Genomic DNA, 18,343 nt, shown 5'->3' with positions numbered 1-18,343 from the left:
GAAAAACTACTCCAAGTACACATGTAGATCAAAGTGCAGAGCAGTAGGATGAAAAAAAGAAGAAAAAAAGTTGCATTGTCAAGGGGTCTGACTGTTACTAATGAACATTACAAGCTAGCCATTCAAAATTACGAAAAGACTGATAATGGAAGTGAAGTGCAAAAGCAGATCAGTAAAATACTGCCAGTTTGCATTGCATGTCTGGAGTAACTCAAAGCCAAGTACTTTTATAATTGAATGCCAGCTTTTGCCTTTGAATAAGACCTTCTTTAAATAAATTTGAATTGTATTTGAACAGCAACATTCAGTCTGACTGCCCTAGTTCATTTGAATGTACTCTGGTGGATTCTGCTTGTTATGTGAGTATTGTATTTCTTTCGTTTTAATCTCAGGTTTTCTCAACATATGTTAGTATGTTTATTGGATTATTTGATCAGATTTCACTTTGGGAATTGTTAGCTTTGGATTATCTTTTAGCCAAGTTTTTGTTTTTTTGTTTATTTTTTGTTCATGTTAAGTTTTTTATTTCTTCAAACAATTCCTCATTTTATAAAGATTGTTCATTTCCTTGCTCTGTACAAGCCAGGGGTTGGTAGTGATCCTCTCCCTAGTGGGATATTTTCAGTGTATTTTTGAACTTTGAGTGACAAGCACTATAGTCATCCACTCGCCCAAAATAGGCAAAAGATGTGTAAGGCCTCCATGAATAGCTATTGAAGCAGAGCAGAATTCCCAAATGCTTGTTAAGAAAGGGTGCACCCAAAGGCAGTGTGAGCTCTCAATCTACTGGCTGGCTTTTTCCTACACCATGCCAAAATATGCTTTGCTTTAAAGTTCAAGAAATATACCTGATAGTTCTAAAACAATCATATATAAGCTTTGCAAGTGGGATAACCATGATCTCCAGCTTGCAGAAAGTGCTCCATAGGAATCTTTATAAAATAGAGAATTTATTTAAAAAAATTTGAAATGCAAAAAAATGAGGCAACAAGAATTGGCCAACAAGACAATCCTAACAAACAAATCCAAAAATATTATCCAGAAATCAGAATTACAAAATCAGAAACAAAAGAGTTAGAAAAACAGTAAATACAAAGCAAATAGCAAAACGGAAAAAAATCACCAACCACCAAGCACATACAATGCACCACGGAGGGACTGCAATTCCCATGAGCCTTTATAGTGCTAGGGCAGTCCCTCAATGGAGATTGACAGGTGGTCCCTCCTGTTGGGGAACCACCCACAAAACACAAGGGACAATGCAGAAAGCAACTCTGGCTTATACATAAAAAGCGCATTTTATCCTGGTGTAGGCCAAAGCCAACCACTCAAGTGTAAGCTAGGTTGCCTTTCTGTGCACCTTTTCTAGAGCTGTGAGGTGGGAGTTATGCTTGCTTCTCTGGCAGTTTTTCAAGGAATCACATTGCTTTGGCTATTTCGTGCGAGTAATCCCAACATTTGCAAGATCCTAACTACCATTTTGATTATCTTGAAAATAAGATACTTGTATTTCTACAAGTGACGCAGTGGTAGTGCTGCTGCCTCGCAGTAAGGAGTAAGGAGACCTGGGTTTGCTTCCCGGGTCCTCCCTGTGTGGAGTTTGCATGTTCTCCCAGTGTCTGCATGGGTTTCCTCCGGGTGCTCTGGTTTATTCCCACAGTCCAAAGACATGCAGGCTAGGTGCATTGACGATCTTACATTGTCCCTAGTGTGTGGGCGGGCTGACGTCCTACCCGGGATTTGTTCCTGCCTTGCGCCCTGTGTTGGCTGGGATTGGCTCCAGCAGATCCCCATGACCCTGTCTTAGGATATAGCAGGTTGGAAAATGGATGGATGGATGTATTTCTACCACACTTTTTAAAATACAGTTTGAGAATTCTTGCATAGAAGGTTCTCACCAGTCATAACAGATTATCTGCCTTCAGTCACTTCTTACTGTACTTTAATTTTGGAAAATGTGAGAACTCCCTATCATGAACACAAATGGTGGTCTTGTGCTGTAAAATGGATTTGTTGACAGAAGGTGGCATTCTTTGTTCTTAGGCATTATTTTACTTTTTCCACAAATACCAAACCGATTGCCAAATATCCAGAACCTTGTCATATTTACAAGCTCTAAATTCTTCACTTCTCCGATTCCCCAGTTCTCTTTCTTTTTTCTCTGACCTTTGATCTGTTTAAGGTTCTTATCAGTGAATTCTGGATCATACAGGTAAGGTTGAGAAATTAGTCTGTAAATTTCAGCAGTTTTGTAGTTGGATTAACAACGTAGCTTTAATTCACAATGCAGCTTTCCAGGACAATTGAATGCATGATGCAATATTTTTGCCATTAAATGTGACACTGTTCATTAATGCATTTACTGACCTTTCAGAGTGGTAGAAGCCCCTTAAGAATTTTTTTGTGTACTGTAGCATCTTAGTGATAAACTTCTCAAATAAGCCATATCTGCCAAAAGGACTGATCTGATTTAAAAAGTTGTTTTCTCAAGTAAAAATGGCATATTAGAGGTACTATGAGTCGCAGAATTTCTCTTTCACTATATGTAGTACTAGGGTGTTGTACCGTGTTAGCCATTATGAATGTAGAGAAAAGCCAAGCAAAATGACACCTTTTATTGGCTAATCTTTCTAGTTAGCCAATAAAAGGTGTCATTTTGCTTGGCTTCTTTCACTATATAAAATCTTAATGTAGCCTCATATTGACTGAAAATCAATTTGCATGTGCATTAAATCACATAAGTCAAAAGCAGCCATTCAAATGTAAATAAACAAAATCTTAAGGGGTTTCATAATTTTTATTTTCACTTTTTAGGTACTAAATCTGTTTTTGGCTCTGCTACTTAACTTTTTTTCCGGAGATACACTAACGGCAAAAGAAAGCAACAATTCTCCTCCCCTGTCAACACACATTAAAAAGCTTCTAACTGTGATTAAGCTGAAAAGGTTCAGCAAACATCACTCTGCAAAAATTCAACCCAATGAGGCAGTAGAAGGAAGTAATGTCAAGCTGTCACAACTCTTACAACTGCAATCTGGTACAAGTCCAAATGCAAAATCTCAGGGAGAGCAAAATACCAGTACAGGTAATATTTTTTAGAGGTTTTTGATCTTTGCTGTTTTAATAGCATAATTTGTAGGACAGCCACATCTTTTATAATCAGACTAACAAAATAGAAATAGATGTGAACATTGATTTTTTCTTGCTGTTGCTGCAAAATCATTTGTCAGCCACTATCTTTGGCTCACTTTAAATTCCAATACAATATACAGTTTTATTTTCACCTCCCATTAACTCTCTTAGTGGATTTTTTTACAATTATATTTCATCTTGACTAAACACTTTCATCTTTTCTTAACTATATTTGTTATAGGTGCTTATTCCAGCATTATGTTTTTCCTGAACATTAATTTGTAATTGCCTATTGCTGTTTCTAATCTATGCCAGCATGTCAAGTTTTTTTCCTCTGTCTAGATCCTTTACAGTCTTGTACGGGTTCATAAATGGTATCAACGTCACTGCCACAGCAGTTGTGAAAGTGATTTATAGTGGAAAGATTAACCCAAAACAAGAACACAGATAACCCATATCATATTAGATGATGTCCCTAATGATTTTCAGGCACAAACTTCTTCTATAATAATATTAGTGAGTTAGAGCAAGTCACTGCACATTTTCTTGACTTTTAGTCATGTAACGTGACATAGCCAGTGACTCACCTTGACAAAAGTTAGAATGGTTTGATTATGTCTTTAGTCATAGGGGTGGTTTCTGTGTATGAGAGCTGACAAACAATGAATGCTCACCCAGAAGTATAATGTAAATAATGTAGCAATGAGAAATAAAGAGTATGAGTGTTTTGGAACTCACAAAAAGTAGAAATGTTTGTCTGCATAAGGACTCGTGTTTTACATACCATGACAGAATGGAAAAAGGATGTGACTGAAACTGAACTCCTTTTACCTTTAAGCCTTTCACACTGGCCCTCTGTATGTCAGGCAGCACATTATTGTTTTTCAAAGAAAGGGATGAGCTTCCAACAATTGTAAATTGCAGGAAAGTCATCACACACAGTCTCATTTGACATGCCTGGCAACTTCTGGTTGTGTTAAATTAACATGATCCAGTGACAATATCAGCAATGGCAGCCATCACGTCTCACATCCCTTCTGACTAGAAGTCAAGTAATGCAACATCGGCATTATAGATGAAGCCACTGATGCAGGATAGTGCGCCATACTGCAGCAGAAATTCCAAAGTGCTGATCATATTTTGCCTGCAGAGTCAGCAGAAAGAGTTTTATAACATTATGTTTAAGGATTGCATTATTAATCAAAAAATGATAGATATAATAAACTTATGAAAAATTTAAAGTAAAAAAAAACTCACATCTTTCAGAATGCATAAATATATTTTCATACATAGAATAAATGCCGTAATATATTAGTCCGAAAGATAAAAGTTGTTTATTTAGGTAAGTGAAGTACATTTGAGTAAGTTCTTTTAATGTCATTATTTTGCTTTATTAAAAAAATCTTAATTGTTAATCATTGTTAAATTCACTTGTAATGTATCTTTTGTGATATCTTTGTTAGGAATTACTTGTGTTGACCAAAACCCTAAGGCTCAAGTTGCAAGTGTACCATCTCAAAATGAAATCCCCACAGTTAGCGCTCACTGCAGAAGATATGAAAATGGATCGGCTGTTATTGTGGTATTGTATCCTTACAAATCAAGAGGTCATTTTTGTTCATGTATTTTTATTTTAAGGCAAATTGACTCAAAAGGCAGTAGTAAATGAGAATGTCTACTGCTTTCTCATTTGAAATAGTTCCAGGCAGAGTCTGAAATATCAGGCTTTAATTAGGAAACAGAAACGTCGGGGTTTGTCGGGGGGGTTTTGGTATCACAAATGGAACACAAATTAACAAAGTAAATGACATAACCAAACAAATCTGCTCCCACATCGGTACCTTTCTATTCAAGTTCTCACCCTTATTTTCATCTTTCTAAAGTGCCAACAAATGCTTAGCCATTCTCTTCTCCTATCCCTGTTGTTGTCTCTGTAAAGTCTGGGCTTCCCTTTCTCCTACCAGCTAGCCTTGTATAACAAACCTTTAATCTCTAAATTCACCAGCCCTTAAGCAGGTAGCCTTTACTTTCCATGTTTGCGTTACTTCTAGACAAAGTCCCTGATTGATTTCTGATTCACACAGGGCTGCTATCTCATAGTGGCATTTACAAGAAACTGTTACACTTAGCATCATATAGCGTTGGTAATTTGGAGGTGAGGGGCATTAGCACTAATCTCTGCACCACTCAGTTAAATATCTTCTAGCTATAAACTATTTATTTATTATTTTAGTTATTTGACAAGATAATCTAATTAAATCCAAATGATTAAATATTTGAAATGTCTGAAACATGTTTAATATGTGCTGTCTATGGTATTCTGTATATATATATATACTGTATACAGTATATATCTTATATATAAACATCTACACATGGAAGTATGTGTGTTTGTCCAGCCTGAAAGTGAGAGGTGAAGTTGGGGTAAGGGCTCCACCTCCGAGGAAACAGAAAACCAGCTTAGCCGCTACTAACAGAAGCGAGGCCAGCACATCAGCAAAACAGTATCCCTTTTACTTTTCCTCCCGCCACTAATGCAGAAATTAAGCAAGCACATCGGCAAAACAAATCCTCCTAGGAGAGAGATGCCCAGAGTAGTTCCTTTCAATGACCTGACATCTTTTCAATCATTTCAATTTTTTTTCTGACAATTTCAATAGTTTTGAGGACAATTATATATATAATTGTTTTATATTCAAATCTCCTTCCTTGATTAATGTTTTTTATCATGAAATTTTGAAATTTTCTGTTAAATCTAGCAATTTTTTTAAAAAGAGAGCCTCACACTGTTGATACAGTATATTGTCACCTTGTATGTTTTTTCAGAAAGTTTCTTAAGTACAAGTTAAAGAGTAGATGGAATATGTTACTACCCAGTTCTGTTTTGTGTTTTTCTGTGTTGTCTTTTATCATCTGAAAACCCTGAAATTCTAAATGTGAGTAGTTGTTGTTTCAATCCAAGCAGTTTGATTTGAATAGACTTTCCTGGGCAATGAGTGACTGCATAATTTACTTAATGTTTATATATTTTTTAGCTGCCTTTTTCACTATATTACAAATGCTATATGTGATCAATGATCTAATGCCATTTGAGGTACATTTGTTAATATAGGGGCTTAGTGTAACAGTAGATAGTATGCGGTCACACACATTCATGTGCACTAGTCAGCACCCTTGTCTAAGCTAATATTACAGCTGATTGAATATACTGGCAACTAAGCACGATTGTACAGTAAGTATGTTATGCACAAAGACAAGTGTTGTGGAATTCAAAACTAAGCTAATTATTTTCTCATTTTCTTTTAGTTCTAGTTTTAAGACATTTTTGTTTCTATTTTAGCTTTAAAAGAATTGCTATTTCTATCACTCAAAGCATTTTAGCTGCTCTTGCCTTTAACAGGTAATTTTGTTATAAATAGCAAGTCAATTCAAATCAACTGGCTTTATTGTCATACCATCCATACACCGTACTGTAGCATACAATGTCACAAAATAATATTTCCCAGGACTGCAGCATATATAGAAAACTAGGACAAGTGCAAGACAAGTAAAGAACTGTACTATACTATACTATACTATACTATACTATACTATACTATACTATACTATACTATATATAGATAATAAATAATTTAATAATGTGTAATAGAATAGATAGTAATAAACAGTAATAAATAACAATAACTAATAATAAACCCAACAGTAGTAACAAATGTAACAAATGTACTGCATATACTGTAAATAAGCTACATGGCAGACACTCTGAGGGTAGGGGGTGGCACAGAGTTGAGAGTCTGGACAGCCAAGTGTTAAAAGCATTTGCAGAACCTGGCAGAACTGGTCTGGATAGTATAAAACCTTCTACCGGGTGAAAATGGTTTGGGGGAGTGGGGTGCGAGTGGTGCTCCACAATGCTGTAGGCTTTATAGATGCAATACATGATAAAGATGCTTTAATGGAGAGCTGACAGGACCCAGTGACCTGAAGGGAACACATTTTTCTTCAATGGATGAAGTGAAGACAAAAACAGCAAGCCTGTTAAAGAGCTTTACATCAATGGAAGATACGTATGGAGCAGTGTAGAGATCGGGATTGGGAGTACATAGAAGGTGACAATGTTTAGAATGCTGTAATTCATCAATACATCTATTTTTTTTACCAATCTGCTTATTTTTGTGTCTCACCTCGTATGCTACTATTCTAATGCCCTCTCTGTCACTGTTACAACTTTGAATTGGGCATTTTGCAACTGTTTCACTGCAAATTGAATCCAACAAATACATGTACATGGTCGATAGTCAATATAGTTACATTTCTGAAATTAGAGAAAAGCAAAACTACTGTGTGTTTAAAAATAGTCTTAAAAAAGATATGAATTATCTACTTAGGATCACAAAGGGCATGAGGACTGCTGGCCATGTTGTTCAAGTTATAACAATGAAATGGCGCCTAACTCTTCTAAAGCTTTTTGAATCTTGTACAGAGGATACATAAACACTGAATCTTTATGGTCTTGTTAAATAACTGGAAACAAGCAATTCCTTGCATGACATACAGGTGTTATGCTGTTTCTTCTTCTCTCACAGTACAGGGACATATGCATTTCAAAGTTTATTTAATTTTAGTATATAGGGTATGTTTAGTTCAGATTCATTGCTTTAGACATAAACTGAATCAAATGGGACTGGCCAGTTATCATAAAAATTGTTCTTATATTGTAAAATCACTCTTGTCTGACAACCTTACACATAACTCGTTAAATGGCTAAAATAGTACTAGATAAAAAGAATGATTTAAGAATTATTTGGAAATCTAAAGAAATCTAAAGAATTAAAATATCATTCATTCATTCTTTTTTTGTCAACTCATTAATTTATTGATTTCTTCTTTCATTCTTACAAACATATAATTTCTGTAAAATATTAACAACATATGACTCAAACCTTTTTTTGGTTGCTTTTGTCAGTAATGCTCTTAGAATACTGCAATTAATGTGTAATTATAGTGCTTGAAATGCATGACTTAAAAATAAATACACTGAAGCAGGACAGTGGCCAACACATCACAGAATAAGCACTGTATAGAATGCTGATGTTGATCTTTTTGCCTTACTATTTGTTTCTTGGACGACTAATTGTTTTATTCCTTTCAGCCTGAAACATTGGAGGAAGCTCACATAGAACCTGAAATAGAAATTGTCCATTCTGCTATTGGAAAAGGCCCAATAAACACTGGCAAAAAAATACCAGAAAATGCAAAAGTGGAGCATAACGTGAGTCAAGAACAAGGAAACCAAGAAAAAGAAAAAGAAGGCACTGGAAAGATGAAACCATGCTGTCCAAGCATTTTCTCTAAGATGTGTGTCTGTCTTAGTTCAAGTACTGATGCAGCAGCAGGCCAAATATTTAACTCATTGAGGGCAATGGTGTATAAATTGGTGAATAACACAATCTTTGATGGGATCGTTTTGTTTGTCATTCTTGTAAGCACAGTCACACTGGTGAGTGTAATTGAGGATCTAATAACTATCTGGGTCTAGAGGGAAGTGATGTTCAAGTTGGGTCACATAATTTGAATGAATTGTTTTGTTGAAATGTGTTTAAATTTATTTAAAATATTTTAAACCTTCTACAGCTAGATAATTTGTATATAATAATGAGACAAATGAAACAGAATCCAAAATGCTTTTAACTCATAAAGAATGTTTAATATATCCTTTTATTAGAGGTTTGAGCTGTTGGATTGTACATTCACACCAATGACTTATTTCATTGATAGGAAACATTTGTTTGAGAGAATCACATTCTATATCTTGTACCAACCCTTGTGAACAATACAATGTCTACCTCACAATTGTAATCATAAAAATATAAGAATATTTTACAATTTCTGAGCTCAGATGACCACCTGTAAGATTAGGAGAGAGCATCTGAAAAAGGGAAAGCAACAGAAAACATTAGAAACTATGGGAGTATGTACAGCTTATATAATAGATAGATAGATAGATAGATAGATAGATAGATAGATAGATAGATAGATAGATAGATAGATAGATAGATAGATAGATAGATAGATAGATAGATAGATTGCAATTTAACATATCTTTTTCCTTAATGTATGACATTATTGTTGTTTTCTTAAATTTTGTTTTAATTTAATTATTTATTTTTAGGCCTTAGATGACAAATACACACACAACAATGCAAAGATTCAAGAAATATTGCAATACCTTGACTACTTTTACACCGCCTTCTTCAATCTGGAAATGCTTCTGAAACTAATTGGGCTTGGAGCAGTTCAGTATTTCACTAATGTATGGACACTCTTGGATTTTCTTCTGGTTGTGGTATGTGATGCTCATAATCATTCTGTAACATTGCTGCCATTCCAAATTCAGTTGCCAATTATGTATTTCATGAATTCTGTAGGTAACTATTAGCCATAACACCAACAATGGCATTAACATCTTTCTGCATATTTGTTAATCATATTTGACCCAGGCAAGATTGCCGTTATTCAGAAAGCAGATCCATACTGATCAACTAATCTTTATAGTGTCAAGTCCTGGAAGGAATTACTGTATTTTAATGATTTGTATTTTGTTGTGCTTTTTCAGATGTTTAGGAATTCTGAAATTCAGAAAACTCTTTTGCTGATTTGCTACTTACTTTATTGTAGCACTGAGGGTTATTATTGTGTTTATAGTAAAATCTTAGTAAACCTAAAAGGAACTTCCATCCATCCATCCATTTTCCAACCCACTGAATCCGAACACAGGGTCACGGGGGTCTGCTGGAGCCAATCCCAGCCAACACAGGGCACAAGGCAGGAACCAATCCCGGGCAGGGTGCCAATCCACCGCAGGACTAAAAGGAACTTGTGATATCAATCACACACTGATCTATCAACGTAACCTAAAATGTCCCCTTCTTCCTGCCAGTGCTGTCACCTCATAGCTTCAGATTCTTAGTTTCAAATCATAGTGCAGGCATCATCTGCCGAGAGTCAGCATGTTTTCCTGGTTTTCTGTAGGCACTCCTGTTTCCAGCTGTTTCCTAACAGCATTACAGGTTAAGTAGACTGGACTAACAAATCTCAGTTGCCAGAGTATTGGTATGTTTAAGTCAATTAAGGTCAAATGGTGGCTCTTCTACATCACAAATATACAAACAGTATTCCCACTCAGTGTCCTAGAAATAAGCAGTTTGTAAAAATATATAAAGACCATAAAAACATTTTGTTCTCATGTCAATATATTAAAAAGTCCAGGACAAGCTTGGGGTTGGTACTAGTTGTCTCTTTTTTAATTTATCTGGCTAGCCTGAATATGAAAAAACTATTGTGTTTCCTTATATTATGGAAAATCAGCTCAGCTCTTTTGTAAAAGTTTACATTAATACAGGTGTTGCACATTCTTATGATTCATTTTGTCAACCCTGATGTACCAAGCTGGCTTCCCTTGGTTGGAAATCCTTTTACAGCTGCTACTGTATGTACACAATTACAAAAAATTAATTTGGAATCAGCTTCCCTTCTTTGGATTTTTCCGAGAGAGTAGTATATGAATGTCACGAGTTTACAGAACAGCAGATGGATCCATTCACCATTAGTTTTCCATTGGCAACACCTCACATGTGTTTGTAGATTTGAGGATACATGCCTATTAAATAACTTAAACCAAATCCACTGAGTTAATGGAACCATACTATACAAACAATCAGAAATAAATTAATTGAACTAAAATATGGAGAAAAATAAGCTAAAAGAAGTGGAACAATTCCCTTTACACTGTAAAGAAATGGAAAACTTTGAGTAACATTTTACAGCTTGAGAAGAAACAGCTCAGACACAATTTTAGGGAGGAAGACTGGGTGAGAAAAGCAGTTTATCAGGACAACAAAAAACAAATAGGGATCCAAAAGCAAAGTTATTAAATAAAACTGTATAAAAGAAAGGACAATATATATGGATGTCAAGTGAAGGGTCAGTGGAAATATGAACAGTAGATGCTTTAAACCTACCACAGGAGAGAGCAGCAATGAAAATTTCATATAACAGAGCATCTTAGGGACCAAAGGAACAGGGGCAGATAATAAAATAGAGCTAAACATGTCATAGTACATATATGTTTTTATTTATCATATTCTTGTTTGCTTTGTGAAATGTCTAATAATGGTGATCATCACAGACAATATAATAGCAAATTTTTATTGATTAATGATTAAGCAACTTAATCACTACATTTTTCTATTTTATCAACCTGTCTTTTTCACTTAAAACATTTTTTATTTGACCATATGATTAGGGAATTGATTATAATTAAACTTTAAAAAGCTGTGTATTGGTGAATGGTGGGTCCCAGGCATGTTTCTTACTACTTCATTGTGCGTTGTTTCTCTTAAGCTGTTAAAAAAGAAATGATTGTCGTTGAACAGACATGCATGCTCTTTAGTAAGCTTTTTGTTTTGACCCTGTTTATCAGAATCAGGTTACAGTACTGTGAAATAAGAGTTTAAAAGCCAATTTGTGTTACTATAAGGAGAATTTGCTTACGCGGACTAAGAACAGAAACAAAGAAGCAAAGAAAGTTTACTTACTTTAAGTTCTCTGCGCTGGATTATTTTTCTCCAATGATTTTCATCTCCAGTGCTGCTGCCTAATGGATCCAACTTGCTGAGTTTGAAACTCGTGGCTGGTTGCTGTCTGTGTGGAGTTTACATGTTCTCCTGTATGTGCATGGATATTTTTCTCTCTGTAGCCCTGACGTGTATGTTTGGTTAATCCAAAATTCTGAATTGACCATGTGATTGCATGCATAAGAAGGCCTTGTGATAGACTGACACCCTGTCTAAGGTTGGTTCCTGATGCTGCCAAGTCAGGCTTCACTGAGATGGATCAATTGGCTTGGAGATGTTTTGTTATTTAGTGTTTTATTGATACATTCCTCATCTTCATCTCTCATGGGTATGCAAGGTAGGAACCAACCCCATGTAGAATGCCAGAGCTTTAGTGGATGCTCTTGGATTTATGCCTACATTCTTCCATATGAGGCATGTTAAAACCACCAAATAACATGCATTCCTTGCAAATGGTGGTAATAGGAGTATCCCCAGAATGGAAATATAGACATTTGGAGAACATACAGGAAAAGGCAGGTGTCATGAACATTAATCAGAACATAACGAAAAGGACTGAGGCCTCCAAAAGGTGCCACAAATGCAGGCCAGATTCTGCACTGTCCTGTCCAAAACAGCTTCACTCCCCTTCCCCAGGCCTCTCAACCCCAACACCCACCCCCAAATACTGGGTGCAGGCATGTGTAATAAATCAATTGGGAAATTGTTTTTTTAAGTTCAAAATTTCTTAAATGTCCCCAAATATCCTTAGATGACTCTTAAGTGAGGGAAAATTATGTCTTGATGAGACAAATCAAAATGAAGAGAAAAAAAAAACCAAAAATGGTCAAAAGAGAAAAAAGGCTGTGCCTAAAAGGAAAACTAAAACAATAAAACACAGTATGTGAAGAAAATCCAGAGACTGAGGAGAAATAATCAGAAAAAAACCCCAGTAAATCTGAGGGAAAAACAATACTCACATGAGATACTCCTAATACTCCATGCACAACTACCTGAGATCATCTTACAATACAATACAATACAATGTATTTTTGTATAGCCCAAAGTCACACAAGGAGTGCCTCAATGGGCATAAACAGGTCCTGTTTTTTGACAGCTCCTCAGCCTTGACTGTCTAAGAAGACAAAAAAACCTCCACAAAATAAACCCTTGCAGGGAAAAAATGGAAGAAATCTTAGATAAGGCAATACAGAGAGAGACCCCTTTCCAGATAGGCTGGGCATGAAGTGGGTGTCAAAAAATGGGGTAAATACAATACAATACACAGAACAGAACACAAGCAATCCTCAATACAATACAATAGTATAATGGTAATAGTACAAGTATAGAGAAAAATGCAAGAGTAGATTATATCACATAATAGGATTCCGATTTGTTCAGAGTCCTGGAGACCTCGGCCATAAAGCTGCCTCTCCCCACTGGCCATTCCACAGCTGAGTCAGTGCTGGGCCAGCCAATGTGATGAATGGACCCTTCTACCCAATGATTCCAGGGCTCCTCTATCATACATGATTTTTCCTTAGGCAGGCAAACAACTTGTGTGGAAGAACCCCTCACCGAGAAGATAGGAATAGTTCAAACATTAAGATTTTTATTCAGTCACAGATGAGTACATGGATTCTACGTTGCAAGGCAGAAGAGCAAAGTTCCATGTTTCGATTGGCTTTTTATAATTTCTTCTTCCTCCCCCGTCCTCTTACTTAATCATCAAGCATAATATCGTTTACTTAAGCATTTTATTATATTACGCTAATGGGCCATCTGTTCTTTTTTTTTTTACTTGTCAGATTAACCCTAAAGAAAGAAAGTTCATCTTTCCTGTGTCAAATAGATGCGTTCCTAAAGAAACTGGAAATTGTCCTAGGTCAGCTTATGGCAGATGCCTATATGAATAACCTGCTGTTACAACAAAACAGCTTTGTCAGTTATTAACCCTAAGTAGCTTGCAAGCAGTTAATTTTTCTTTCACACTTGAAATTAGGGCAGTGGCACCAAATGCCACATTTGAGTACAGAGAAGAGAAACAGAATATGTGAGAATTAGTAACAAATTATTACTATTATATTACTTATGTTTTAGTACTAATGACTAACAACAGAGATGCAGTATGCACAGTTAATCAGCAGCTCTAGTCTGGGTATGCTAAACTGAAGTAGTGAGTCTTCAGCCGGGATTTGAAAGCTGAGACTGAAGAGGCACCTCTTATAGTAGCAGGCAGACCATTCCACAGCTTTGGGGCCCTGTAACTAAAAGCTCGACCTCCCACTGTTATTTTGTGAATACTTGGAATCATAAGCAGACCAGCATGAATCATATGACTCAGGCGCCGCCGCGAATGGCAGCCTTTCCAGCAGCTCCGTGTACAACTTTATCTTTCTACCTTTTTATCTATTTTATATATTTAACTGATCACTCCTACCACTTTCTTGTATGTGGACTCGTTCCCTGGACACTTTTTACTACTTTTTACTATATTGTGAATATTTCCCCTTGGGATTAATAAAGTATCTATCTATCTATCTATCTATCTATCTATCTATCTATCTATCTATCTATCTATCTATCTATCTATCTATCTATCTATCTATCTATCTATCTATCTATCTATCTATCTATATTCAGATCTTAATGTGCACTCTGGTTTGTAAGTCATGATAAGTTCACATGAGTAAGGCAGTCCTTGGCCATTTAAGGCTTTATATGTTAAAAGTAGGATTTTGAAATCTACCCTATATACTTAATCGGGAGCCAGTATAAGGATTTAAGAACTGGAGTTATGTGTTTGTACCTTCTTCTTCTTGTAATAATACTTACAGCAGAATTTCCAGGAATAACTGAAAGCTGTATAAAGAACAATTTGAAGATCCAGTGAACACCGCATTGCAGTAGTCAATCCTACTAGAAATAAATGCATGAATTAATTTCTCACTATCCCACACCTTAATTTCCCAACATTTTTAAGATGGAAGAAACATGTTTTGGACAATTTTGTAATGTGCACTCTAATTGACATGTTAGAGTCAAAGATAATGCCTAGTTTGCGGGGTGATTCAGTAAAACTAATGGTGATTCCAATTGAGTTAAATAATGACAAAACAGTGTTAATAATAATTAATCTTTCTGTTTTAGCAGTGTCTAAAGACAAGTAGTTCTCATCCGCCCAGTCCTTTAATTCACTAACACATCTAATTAAAGACAACAACAGAGAAACTTCATTTGGTCTAAAAGAAAGGCATAACTGGGTGTTATCTGCATAAAAGTAAAAATTAATATTATATTTTCTTATGATAGATCCCAGTGGAAGCATGTACAGTGAAAATAGTAAAGGTCTGATGGCCACTCCAATTGAGTAACCTGGGAGGTGGAGTGGCTGAAGAGCGTTAGTGCCGTTTCTGCACTATGACCAGTGCAGAGGCCATACTGGAATTTTTCAAAGAAATTGTGTTGTGTAAGGTGTGACTGAAGCTAAATGGTGACTACTTTTTCATTTATTTTAGAAAGAAAGGGTAAATTTGACATGGGTCTATAGCTATCAATTATTTGTGGGTCTACTGTAGGTCTGACATTTTAAGTAATGGTTTGATGACTGACACTTTTAGTGCATCAGTTACAGTGTCATGCAATCATGAGATATTACTAATACTAAGAACAGTTGTCTCACTCCATGTGTACGCACATTTCTGCTCAGTTTTTTGCAAACAGGCGGCACTCAATGTCAAGCATTGCTACTGTTTCTGTGTTATTTTCCTTTCTTTTATAGATTCACTTACAGTAAGCATTCACTTACTTTATTAAATACACTGAAATTGATTGAATATTGTTTACAAATTAAAGGCAATTGATTATAATTATTCTGTAACAATATAATAGTACACAGCATAGCCAAGCTATTCCAACTACCATGACTCCTTTAGCATTGTTAGAAGATATCGTAAATGGAAGAATTAGAAGAGAGCACGTATTTACAGATGATGATGACTAGCTTCTCAGTCGATTTAAATTTCCAAGAGATATCCTCTTGGAGCTTTGTGCTGTTGGAATAGTAAGATGTATACTTGATATAATTTTCATGATTTTAAAATTTTCAGAGTGCTGTAATATCATAAATGTAATGTATTCTGTGTAGCAAACAATGCCAGTATGTTCCTGTTGGTGTAAGAGAAAACCTATTTAAGAAGCACATAGCGATTAATGACTGTGTTAGGGAACACTTAAAACACAAAGCATTGTGCTACTTTAGTTAAGATGGGGTTTGAGAAACTCAAGTAAATTAAGCTTTGATTTTAAGATTACGTTTACAAAGTTGAACTTTAATGACAAAATAAACTATGAGATTAAAGTGGAAATTTCGAGATTAAAGTCGACTTTTATCTCGACATAGACCTTTTTTTTTTAGACGGTGGTCTGCGACTCACCTTTTCAAGGTGACTTTGATATCTGACCACTTTTTTTTTATTTCGGGCACTGTTTCTGAATTTGAACTTTTGAGTGCCTTTCCCATGCTGTGCTGCTTTATCTATTTCGTTTTTTTGTTTATACCACTGCAAATACTACATTTTCCTTGTACACTTCACTGAGCAGAACCGCCATTTCACGTTTGCTGAAATTCTTCTTTTTATACATGCTTTTCCCATTGTCTTTTAACAAAATATTTGAACGGAAGGGGCAATTTATATAGATTTGCATATTCAAATAGGTGTTATTCTGGGAGGAGTCGGGTTGGGGCTGTTGGGCTGTTGATTGGGATTTATAAAGGGGCAAAATGCATGGAACTTTTCTTATGCACAGTTTTAAGCATCTGAATTTTTTTGTGTGTACTCACACTTCCAGGTTTGTCTGTATACCATGTGTTAGTGTGAAATCTATACATGGCATTATACGTGAGGCCCCAGGTCTTTGGGACTTTGAGGTGGCTGTGCTATCCACCACATTTTTATAAATTAAATGAAACACCTTTTGCTTTTTCCAATTTGAACAATGTCTGTAAAGGAAATCAAGTCAAGACAGGCTTGGCTCCTTCATTTTGAATACAGTGAACCATTTCTATGGTATTCAGATTTTTATATTACTATATACTGTAGTTGTTTCCTGTTCATTAGTTTTCATTACAACTGAATAATTCTATTAAAAAGAATTTTACTTTACTTCAACTTTTGAAATAATTATGTGCTATATGAAACAACAACAAAATAGCATTCTCCCTTCAAGCTATACAGATGGTTACACCATTCTGAGTTAGGCCCCGCTGACTGCTAAAACACATATAGAGACTTGATTCCTGTGGGGAAACACTTCACAGAATCTATGAAGTATTAAGCTATGTGAATCAACAAAGTGGCTGTCTAATGATGTAATACATTAATTGAAACAAAAGCTGACAGTCTACTTTCATCTCAAATCAAACAATCTTTAATAAAGTATACAGAGCCACATTACCCCACACTTCTGTATTCTCTCATGAGATAAGAATCACGTTCATCATTAGTCAAGTCAGTTGTGGAAGATTTTAAACATTGTAAATGACTCTTTAATGCTGAAAACAGTACAGACTAAAACAAATGGTTAAACAGAACACCCACAGGATAAGCAAGTACAGATTTTGATCTTCCTATTTTCTTTTGGTACTATAGCCCTTGGAAAACAAAAATCTATTATCTTGATATAACTACTAGTAATTGAGGAACACCAGTGCTCAGGACAATTGTAGAAACCATAATATCTGTATTTGTGAGGGTCAGCTTTTACATTTTTCCCCTTATGAGTACGAATGTGATAATGTCAGCACGTACTAATTATGATGAACCTCAACACATGACCACAATGCATTTACTCTACAATATGTATGGTTGTTTGATTTTGCAGCACACTGTTATATAAAAATCCTCTTCGTGCTTAATTTTCTTTAGTATGAAAACAGTAGATATCCATATGCGTTCCACAATTTGCAGTTAGTTAACATAAGTTTATTTGAAGTAAAAGAATAATGAAAACTAAACAGTGATTATGGTAAAATATGTTTTGCCTTACAGTGGTACAGTAGTTAGCACTGATGCACACAGCCCTAGGGTGCAGCTCTCAGCCCAGCCACTGTCTATATGGTGTGGTGTGCATTTCTTTAAATATTGCAGTTTTGTTCCACATGACTAAGGTTTGCATGTTTAGTCTGCAGGTGAAGATTAAAGCTTAATGTTTACTTATTTAGTTTATTGGAGGTTTTAAACTGGCTGATTATCAGTGAGTGTGCACATAAGAGTCTCGTGTGATGAACAGACATCCTAGCCACTACAAGCTAGATGTAGAGCTGATGGTTCCTTTGTCGTTTGTATTTTATTGCTAATAATGGGTAGTTTAAAACAATGAATACAGCTGTTTAAGACTAAAATAAGCAATTAAAGGTTCAAAATCTTAACAAGTGAGACAACCAAATGAAGCAGAGAAATGTCACTTGTGCAATAAGTGCATCATCAGCAATGAATGATTTCTCAAGAAGCAATTGGGTTGGAACAAAAACCTGAGCCCACTGTGGTCTTCCAGGACCGATGTTGCTCAGCCCTTATTTAAAGGGTCTGATTCTT

The 18,343-nt window shown here is 35.5% G+C and overlaps 1 protein-coding gene and 1 long non-coding RNA gene across 2 annotated transcripts in view; both read left to right on the top strand.

Moving 5' to 3' along the window:
- The window catches only part of LOC114654175 (sodium channel protein type 3 subunit alpha-like), a 117,342-nt gene that overhangs the window by 32,275 nt on the left and 66,724 nt on the right, over window positions 1-18,343 (top strand). The window contains exons 10-13 of the mRNA XM_051929478.1: window positions 2,815-3,085; window positions 4,596-4,714; window positions 8,285-8,404; window positions 9,305-9,475. Coding sequence (XP_051785438.1) covers window positions 2,815-3,085; window positions 4,596-4,714; window positions 8,285-8,404; window positions 9,305-9,475 — 681 coding nt within the window. The remainder of the gene's footprint in view (window positions 1-2,814; window positions 3,086-4,595; window positions 4,715-8,284; window positions 8,405-9,304; window positions 9,476-18,343) is intronic.
- On the top strand, window positions 3,008-8,416 carry LOC127528837 (uncharacterized). The gene is made up of 3 exons (XR_007935438.1): window positions 3,008-3,085; window positions 4,596-4,714; window positions 8,285-8,416. It is a non-coding gene; the product is annotated as an uncharacterized LOC127528837 (long non-coding RNA).

The sequence above is a fragment of the Erpetoichthys calabaricus genome, chromosome 7 (assembly GCF_900747795.2).
Source record: "Erpetoichthys calabaricus chromosome 7, fErpCal1.3, whole genome shotgun sequence".
NCBI classification, from domain to species: domain Eukaryota; kingdom Metazoa; phylum Chordata; class Cladistia; order Polypteriformes; family Polypteridae; genus Erpetoichthys; species Erpetoichthys calabaricus.
The sequence above is the reverse complement of the archived record's forward strand: the minus strand, read 5'-3'. Positions and strand labels throughout refer to the sequence as shown.